The sequence below is a fragment of the Coturnix japonica genome, chromosome 21 (assembly GCF_054131305.1).
Source record: "Coturnix japonica strain WE chromosome 21, WE-NBRP24, whole genome shotgun sequence".
Lineage (NCBI taxonomy): Eukaryota > Metazoa > Chordata > Aves > Galliformes > Phasianidae > Coturnix > Coturnix japonica.
Window position 1 is genome coordinate 7,289,962 of NC_140683.1, and position 9,813 is coordinate 7,299,774.

The 9,813-nt window shown below is 45.7% G+C and overlaps 1 protein-coding gene across 5 annotated transcripts in view; it reads right to left on the reverse strand.

Moving 5' to 3' along the window:
- The window catches only part of MIGA2 (mitoguardin 2), a 24,238-nt gene extending 15,386 nt beyond the window's left edge, over positions 1-8,852 (reverse strand). For 3 of the 5 annotated variants that reach the window (XM_085521426.1, XM_085521427.1, XM_032448097.2), the window contains exons 1-12: positions 8,712-8,850; positions 7,854-8,064; positions 6,766-6,878; positions 4,745-4,862; positions 4,388-4,527; positions 3,177-3,294; positions 2,912-3,012; positions 2,313-2,428; positions 1,840-1,912; positions 1,399-1,485; positions 718-816; positions 101-235 (exon numbers count right to left, since the gene is read on the reverse strand). In XM_085521426.1, coding sequence (XP_085377552.1) covers positions 101-235; positions 718-816; positions 1,399-1,485; positions 1,840-1,912; positions 2,313-2,428; positions 2,912-3,012; positions 3,177-3,294; positions 4,388-4,527; positions 4,745-4,862; positions 6,766-6,878; positions 7,854-8,064; positions 8,712-8,807 — 1,407 coding nt within the window. In that variant the 5' untranslated portion in view covers positions 8,808-8,850. Of the gene's footprint in view, positions 1-100; positions 236-606; positions 817-1,398; positions 1,486-1,839; positions 1,913-2,312; positions 2,429-2,911; positions 3,013-3,176; positions 3,295-4,387; positions 4,528-4,744; positions 4,863-6,765; positions 6,879-7,853; positions 8,065-8,711 lie in introns of those variants that run through there. The other 2 variants (XM_032448098.2, XR_014936304.1) reach the window with 2 other exon arrangements.
- Between the last annotated feature and the right edge of the window lie 961 nt (positions 8,853-9,813).

Genomic DNA, 9,813 nt, shown 5'->3' on the forward strand with positions numbered 1-9,813 from the left:
AGAAAACATGGCGTTTCTAAAGAGAAAACACCATTCAGCCAGGCTAATGTGATATATAACCTTCCCTAGCTTGGGCACAAGGACTGCCTGGTTAACCCACCGTCTCTTTGAAGCTGTCAGACAGCCAACGGTTGCGCAGCACAGCCAGCACAGAGGAGGGTGGATTCTCCAGATCCTCAAAAGCATCCATGAGGATAAAGTCCAGCACAATATCAAAGAAACTCATGCACACCACCTGTCAGAGAGCAAAGCAGTCTGTAAAGGAAACGGGTTTACAGAAAAAGGAGATGGACTTTGAAACAACAAAACCATGTTTGCCACCAGCATAAGAAGCTGAGTTCATTCAGCTCACCGGCCAGAACCCAAACAGGGGCTGGCTACAGGGCTTCCAATTCCTGAGTCCAGGAAAACTCCAGTCAAAAGAGCAAGCAAATCTGACAGCTACACATGTTAGCTTGTGCCCTCTTGAAAGAGGGTGTGGTGTTTTTTTCCTCATTATTTTTACTTTTCAAACACAGTAGTGCTAACATTGCTGAAAGCAAGATTTGCTATGAAGCTTAAACACTCAGCCAGCCAATTTTCCCCCTGCCCTCCACCACAACGTACAATTGCAAAGTAATTGTATTTCAGAAGCCATTCATTCACTCCATGGTTGTTCCTACATATCCATTACTCTCCAACTCCTCTCCAACTTCTAGTGAGAATGTCTTTACCAACCCCTCTTCCCTCCAGCTCCTGCTGTGTGGTCGGCCATGTCTCTGGTTTCAGTGCATAATGCAGCATCTCCTCGTAGCTTTCCAAAAAAGCTTTGGGATTCTGCAAGAGCAGAGAAAAAACACTTCAGAAGGTACAGCAGTTGTGGACACATTATATCAAAGGCTTACTTCTCTATTTTGGGCTAACAAACATCAACACTTGCCAGCAGGCTGAACGAGCCTGGGACAGCCCCAGGCTCAGTTGTGACTTAAAGCACATACTTAACTGGCTTCAAGGAAGTGGTTAGAGGCACCTATACACAAACCAAGTCCAGTAAGACTAACACTGTGCAAGCGTTAGTTTGTGCAAGCAAACTCTCTGTTTAGGAGATGATGCAGTTGATGCAGAGGTTTGATTATTGATTTCTCTTCCCTGTATTTGAATATTCCTATGATGCAGTCTGTACCTTCAGCTCTCTCTATAATGAAGCACAGCATCAAACTGTGGACAGGAGCTGCAGAGAGCCACTTTCAAGAGAATTTGGTTGAACAAGATTAAAAACATTGACATTTTATTTTTCACAGTGGTCACCTGTATACAGATTAAGTTTTCTCCTTCTGCAGTCCATAATTTGTCCAGTGCATTGAAGGAACAAGTGTCCCTACGCCCACAAGAGAAATAAGCTGCTTTCAAGCTTCCTACCTTTTCAGCTTTTGTCATCAATCCTATCACCATTTGCTTCCCAACCTCTCCAAAAAACAGTTGATTGCTTTCATCCTCCAGCAGCTCCTGTGAAGGGAACAAAAGAAGTATCCATGAATGGAAGTGACAACTTCTAGCCAGCTGTGCAACTCCCAAGCTTTCACATTCCAACACTAGATCAGCAAAGAGGCCAGGTAATCACTACTCAAGGTGGGCAAGGGGACCAGCAAATACTTATTCCTTTCCAAATCAAACTGATGATAATTACGAAGTTAAGTAACAGAAGCTTGGACTGTTTCTGTTTTCACTTGCTCTAGAGGAAAAAGATTTCAGTCCTACGTGGATGTAGGAAAAGAACACATTGCTGGAGGCAACGTGCTATGGGAATGCAGGAACCACAAGGATAGCCAGCCTCACATTCCTTCACCAAACCATTCTCACCTTGAAGGCCTGCCTGACACAATGCAGCTTGGCAAGGAAATCCTGGTCACTATAGCAGCCAAGGAGCTCTGTCCTAGAGGGAAAAGGCAACGAATGCATAAATTTCAGTTCTCCTAATATCTGTGATCCTAACAACTACACTCTTCTAAGAAAAAAATGCCCAGGCTCTGCCTAGAAGAAGGTACTACATGTGTTTCCTTTGTGTACTTCTCCGGGGTACCACAGTACCTCTGCAAAGGCTGTCATAGCCTAGAACTGTGCAACCCAGCCACACAGAACAGTTATGCTTATTATTAACTTCCTGGGATAATATCCTTTCTTACCATGCACCTAAAATCCAGAACAAACAAGTAACAAAGATGCCAAGGGTTTCCTGCCCCAAAGGGTTATTCTTTTTATAGAGCTGTTCAAAGGTAAATACTGTGTTCACATTGCTCAAAGGAGCCCTGACACAACTCCAGATGGCACTTCACCTCAATGTCCGGCACGCAACCTTCCCTTCTTTCACTAACTGCAGGGCTTCTTCATATGCCGCTACTGGCTTTGATAGATGGAATGGTATTTCCTCATAATGAAGAGAGTCAAAGAGCTGTAACAGTAGCAAGAAGGATGGGGAAAAAAACACCACACAATTCATTAAATATTTGTTAATACGTGGGGATTGCACACAAGTAAGACATTCCTTCTTTAGCTGGCAAACTTTTGTCAGTCTCAATTATTTCATGCAAAGATACTTTCCACCAGTTTCTCACAGCTCAGTATTCCCTAAAAATACACAACCAAGGCACATTACATTAGATATACAGCATTTTCCTATCCCTTTTAGCATGTCTTCTACAGTAGATTGGAAAACAACCTGCAAACATTGGTTGAAAAGGACCTCTAGCCTCCCACTTGAAGTAGAATAGTTACCCACGCTTAATCAGGTCAGTTATGAAAAAGCTTTTCCTAACATCTATCTGATCCAGTGCTCCATGTCTAGTCACCTTTATTAAGATGTTATTGGCTCCACTGTCTTTGTGGCTTCCCTCCAAGCAGCTGCTCTGCTACACACAGTAGGAACTTAAGTTACCTCTGCTGCAGAGAAGAAGGAGTCCTCAGAAATTGAGCTGTCTTCATCATCTGTCCGAAGCCGTAATGATCCATCCGTCAATGGAAGCATTAAGGTCTTCTCTGGAGGTGACAAAGAAGCTGCGTGTGTTGTAGTTCACAGACTACTACAGTCACTGTGCTCTCTCTCCCACCCTCATAAGAGCATTTTGCCAACACTTTTGCTTTGCTCACAGAAAAGAAAGACAGAAAAACTGTCTTACTAATGCATTTCACACCCAGCTCACCCAGGTCCAGCAGCATGCTGTCTGATGGAAGTGAAGACCCAAACTCCTCCTGGAGGTGGTAGGCTCGGTGCAAGAGGGACTCCAACTTCTCAGCAAACTCTCTTCTCTGGGTCTCCTCCTTGAACATAAATGCCATAGAGTTTACAGATTAAATTATGTGTGAGAGAGAAAGGGAGAAAAAGAGAGAGAACTCAGTCCTACAATACAGCAAATATTGTAAGGGGAAGAATGCTCCTATACAGCCTATTCAAATCCTCTGGCATTGTTAGCTTCACAATTTTGTATTCCTGTTAAAAAAGAAAGAACTTTAGTCTGCTATCCAGAGAAACAGGTATTTTTACAAGTTACAGATCACTTAACTCTCCTGACTTGTGAACCCAGATTTGACTTGCGTAAATACCCCAGGAGGCAAATAGCCAATACACTTAATGCACTAGGCCCTATTTACAACAGCCTTAAAACACTTTTTACTGCTGAGAACTCCTGGAATGTTTGGAGTTCAGCTCCTTTCACAACCCTGAGCTACAGCTGCTCTGTTAAGCTTCGTAATAAGTCATCATAGACCATAGTTTGGATCTCCTCTTTTATTAGAGGTCTGCCCAATGTAGTCATCAGGTCAAAGACAAGATGTTGTCCTAAAATACTTGTTCTGTAGGTGGAACAAGTTACACATCTCCCCGCTCCACTTGCTCTGTGTATGGAGACATTCTTAGCAGCTGCTTTGCTTTAGTCATTAATACACACAGGCAGCTGCATCCTGCTTCTCCACTCACCTCCCTCAGAAATGAGGCTGACCACCAAGCGAGGCGACCACCATCCACTTTCGATGTGTTAAAGAGTTACAGACACAACACTGCCAGGCAAAAAGCTCTCTCTTTCTCTCAGGCACTGCATTTATTACAACCTTTTCCTACTGCAGCCTCTGCTGCTTGAGCACTTGCATGACAGTTAGTGACATGATCTAGAAGGCGGGCAGAAAAGCTGAGGAATGAGGGGGAGAGACTTATTAGAAGGAAAAAAAAAAATAGTAAAAAACCACCCACTCACACTGTATAAGGAAGCCACAGATGTAGACAGCTCTTAAACAGTCTGGCCCAGCTCTGCCCTCAATTTTCTCTTCTTCTATCCTATTAGTTACTACTACCAGCATTCTGCCTGGCCTTTTGGCATGTTTCCCAGCTGCCAAATGCAAGAGGAAAGTGGGGACCTACCTCTGAGGCATTCTCAGACAAGTTCTCTTGGTGTTTCTTGCTGTCCCAGGGCACAGGAGTGTTGGAACTAGCACTGTCCCGCTGCCTGATGGTCAGCGCCTGTTCCCATTTCTGCAGGGCCTCCTCAAACAGCTCCATGCCTGGCAACGCAACCAAAGAAAGCTCTGAGATCTTGTAACCAACAGGTGACTGAGTTCAAGTCAAGGATGGGAGAAAGCTTGCTATTAGAGCACAAAGGTGCACCTACACTGCACAGACATACAGCTGCTGATGACCTATGCCATTTCATACCCTATTTTTGCTCTTCCCATGATAAACAACCCTCACAGGGTGATGTTAACTCCTGAGTTTGTTTACCTTGAACATAGAGGCTTTCTGCACTGGAATCACCGATGGCTCCTCCATCCCCCATTGCCTGGGCCTCCCACATCCCGGCTGATGCTGGTGTTGGACTTGAAGAGTTCACAGCTACCATCTGCAGGAGTCACAGAATTGTAGGGATTGGAAGGGACCTCGAGAGATCACCAAGTCCAACCCCCTACCAAAGCAGGCAAATATCTTTTGAAATGTCTCCAGGAGGGTCAGCATTGAGACCCCCCTTGCTTTGTAAGGGGCGGTATGAACAGTTACCAGCCCCTTCCCACACCATGTTGCCAGCTGCCAAGAGCTGTTCAGAGGGGACAAAAGAAGTTCTGCCCTTTGCCACCTGGCACCACAGCAGTGTCTTTGAAAGCACTGAAATCCATGTAGGAAATGCCTTCCCTCACCAATTTACAGTGAAGCTTCATTAGGAAACAGTGAGGTGTGCAACTGTGAGCACAAGTAGGACAGCACTTATGGAGGCAACATAAGAAAGCTTCAAAGCAACCACTACAACAGCACAAGCATTTTCATATGAAGTTTGTGCTAGCTCCATCTCTCCATACAAAAGAACATTGGAAGTGGGACAAGTAACCACAACCAAAAAAAAAAAGCAGCAGATTATCAGCAAAAATACAGATAAAGTCAGTGACCAGTACTGTCATAGTTGTTTTCAGATGACTTAGATAAAATGCCCAAATGTGAGCCTGATGCTAGAGAAAAAGCTACAGTAAATGGCTGATAGATAAGTCTTGCCATACCTTCATTGATTCATCTCTGTGCAGTGGTAATAAATCACTCTGAGATCCAGGACTGCAATGAGCAATTCACTGCTGCTGATTTATTTACTAAGTGACAAAGCTCAGGAAACCAGACAGGACAGCAGGCAAAACCTGCAGCTGTGTGAAGGATGAGCAGTTCTCCCATCACGTAACACAAAATCAACAAGGACAACATCACAGAAGTTCAGCTCCCACACAGTGAAGGGGTATTGGAACAGATTTCTCTGTATGGACATCGTTACTCAAGTACCAGCAGTAGAAAATAGAATTTAGATAGTTTTATGTCAAGAGAAACAGCCTTCAGCAATACAAAACCCAGCATCTGTGGGAAGGGAGAAGCCACAGGGGAATTCAATGGATGCGAGCCTATGGTACAAGGCCAGGGCTGGACACTGCGTGGTGTGCACAGGCACATCCCATCCTGTCCCAGTTCCCCAGGGGAAAACAGGCTGCACACCCAGCTCTGTGTCAGCACTGCCGCCTGCTGGTGACACACTTTGGCCAGCACAAATTTTTGTCAGCTTTCTGGTTCTTTAAATATCAAAGCATGCTAAAAATAATAATAATAATAATATATATATCCATCCTGCTCATTGTGGCTAGATACTTCCTCCCTTCTTTCCCCAGCACTGCTACTGTAACACCAAGCACAAGTGCTTCCACAGCTGATGCCAAGGGCTTTTGTGGCACATCACAGTGTTGGAAGCTGCTGTTCACTTGTGCCTCCAGTCAGCTTTGAGCACTGAGGATATCAAACAGGCCCTGAAGCCACAAACATTCCCCAGTGTTTCTGCCTTTGGTCTCACAAGACGTGGATTTACACAGTGACAGCTTCTGCTTTGAAGGACATAGAACTACTGGGCTGTGTCTCAGCCAGCTCTGTTGGTCAAACAGTGCAATCTGTTTTTTGGTAGTTAATGTGGTTTTAAAAATTGAACAGCCTGCCTGTATAGAGGCAGAGGGGCTGCAATGACACACAGGCTGCTGGTCCACCTTAATGCCCCACTACAGAAGGAAACAAACTTCCCACCACTGCAAGACCCAGCAACAACTCCAGACCATCACCATTAAATTACAACAAGCCTGCCCTCCAATTACACTGTAACCAAATCTACTCCAAGAATCCCGTCATTATCCATCAGCCAGCACAAGCCCATGGACTTGGTGATCTTGTTACATGGAGATGCACTAATCTCCCACCCCTGCTTCCCTCAACCCTTCTGAGAAGGTCCTTACCGAGGCAAGGCTGTGGGAGGAACTGGAATGTTTGCTGGGCTCGATGGAGGAGATCCCGCTGAGTGTGTCATTGCTCTTGCTGCTGGGACTCTGGACTCTCTTGCTGGAGTATCCTGAAGTTGAGATCACACAAAAACAGGATTTTAAACCTGGTGCATGCAAAGGATGAGACAGGCTCTCCTGTCACAGTGAGTGCTGTTGGGTGTGAGAACCTTGCAAGCTACAGAAAGTGCAGTAAGAAACTACAGCAGACAGAGGAAAACCTGATACAAAACAAGAGAGATTCACTGCAGCTGTGGTTTAAGGAGAGGAACAACACCCTGTCAAGCGTGACTGGAGATAAGTAAGGCAGCATCCAATACCTAAGAATGAGTCAGATCTCCTTTATGCTCTATTTTGCTCCTAGACACAAAGCAAGTTGCTATAAAGGGAACCTGAGGCTGAGGAATGAACATGTGTTGCCTTTGATGGCAGGAGGCGAGCACAAATGGAAAGCATCAAGGAGAAACTCCTCCAGCTTCCCTTAGGTACGAAGAAGTGGGTAAAGAAGCTGCCCATGGTCTGGGAGCCTCAGCAGCATGGGACAGACACTCCTGACCCACATCTAGGCCACAACCCCCTCCAGGCAGCACCAGGCAGATGCAGCTGCACACAGCACCCAAAGGCATCACCAAAATCAATACACAGCCAGGTCATGGTGTGCCCAGGGCCACTATTATCAGGGAGGCATGGCAAAACAAGTCCATAGGCTTTGTGTAGGCAGAGGAATGGGAACCACATGCCTTGGAGAAAACCTCAGCGTCATTCACTCCCCCCATCACCCAGTCACACATGTTTTGAGCTCAGCATCTCTCCCTTTCCTGCACTAACCCTGTGTTCATAGCACTGAGCTTCAGATCTTCCATTCCATTCTACATCAACGCAGTGCACAGAAATCACTTTTCTTTCCTCTCTGCCCACTTGCCAGGAACATTCCAAGGTCCCACTGCTGCTTGTACACCCCCCTTTCATTGAACACTATTTTAGCAATATTCTCCTCACCCCCTCACTACACAGTTTTGGGGACTCCCCTTTATTGCAAGGCCAACCTTTCTTCACAGAAGAGACCCTCCTGGTTGGCAGGATGGGCACAGTGACGCCTCCAGGCTTAAAGCCACACTTCTCTGGAGCAATCTGCTTCTTTCGACGCCGACGACGCTTCAGCTGATGAGCTGCCAGAGCCAACGCAACTGTCCCAAGAGCTGTAGCAAACAGTACCTTACGTAGGCCTGGAGAGAGCCGCAGCTGAGAGAAGACAGACTTTAAACACAAAAGATACGGAAGAGCAACAATGAAAAACCAAAGTCTACCATCCTTTGTTATATATGTGTTTGGTTTTTTTAATAGCAGTTCTAAAGATCAGATACCTGAAATGTACATTGGCATTTCCCCTCCCACCCACAGGACTCCTCCCATTATCTGCTACATAGCTGAAGCTTAACAGGAGAGAAAGTGCATAGCACCAACGTGGTGGAACCTGGGGAAATTGGCCTCAATTCTCATTGCCAAAACAAGCTGTAAAATTCACAAACAGCCCATAACAGATGAGACCTGAGTCACACAAGTTCAGCTCTGAAACCCTGGTATGTAGCTGAGCTTTACTATCCCAAGCGTTGCATGGAAAACACACCAATAATATTTAAAAATATACATGCACTTAGTGCCTTTGAAGAGAAGAAAGGTGGAACCCAGGTGTTGTCCCACAGAGTGACATGGAAACACTCCTCTCACCCTGCTCCAAATCCATCCCCACTACCCCGGCCACCACAGACAACCCAAATGAACTGACAGGCTCTCCCACCATCATGCCTCTATTCCTTTTAACTAACACAGATTCTTCTTTCTTGGCAGACAATCTCCAGAGACAAAGCCTAAAGAACCAGCTGGAAAAAGACTTTTTGTTGTACCTGCCCAAATGTCGTGTACACAAACACGGGGATCTCCGCCACAGTCATTGCCAAGGCCTGGATGATGGACATTCCCTCAGTCCTTCTAAATGCCATGGCTAAAGGATGACCTCAGCACCTTCAGGAGTCACAAAGGAGAAGGACACTTGTGGATGGATGCTGCATGAGCCACTCACAAGGAAATCCAGCTTTCATTTGACACTGAGCTCGGTGTCCTGGAGCCAGCCTTCATCCAGCACTCCTGAAAGAAGAGGGAAGAATAAGGTGAGTGAAGGGAACACACAGCCTGTACTTCCCTGTACTGCACTTCACAAACAGCACACTCAGTGCAGCAAGGCTGCTAGAGCCTAACCTGAGCTTTAAAGCATCTCCTCATCCATAACAGCTATTGTTGCTTCTCATACCAAGTATGGGGTAAGGCTCACAAGCTGCTCTATAGTGACAGCAATGTCCTTGCACTCAAAAGCTGAAGCTGTGCCAGAGATTTCCACATGTTCCACAATGGGCTGCACGTGGTTGGCCAGAACTTTTGGCAGCCTCCATATAAAACAAAACCAAAACCATATATAAATAACATAATGATTCCAAATAACCACATATGCACCTTTATTAGGAAAAAATCTGCTTGCCCTCAATTCTGTCACTTGTAAAGAGCCATTAAGCAAAGGCTGTTTCTCCCAGGAGGTTTCAAAGCAACCTGAGTTTAACAGAGCCTGGCTGTGCTGGAAGCTGGAAGCAGGGCCCTGCTTCATGTCAAGGACAGAGCTACAAAAGAAATAGGTACTGAAACCAGAGAAGTATCCTTTAACCATTACAGAGTTACCATTACACACCAACAATGAAACCCATCCTGTGTTCTAAAGCCAAGTGATAACCCTGCATCTACCTGACCACATCACTCACAGCATCCTTGCACCTCACAGCCCCATTAAGGAGCCACATTTGGCAACAATCTCAAGGGACCAGAGTGCAAGTGGGAGCTCACAGAACAAGGTTAAACATAACATTTCAGTTAGAGCAGAACAAAGATAAGTGCAAGGAATCTGGGGGACACTGCTCAGCCTGCAGTTACTGCACCTGAGTGGCACACACAGGAGAACCC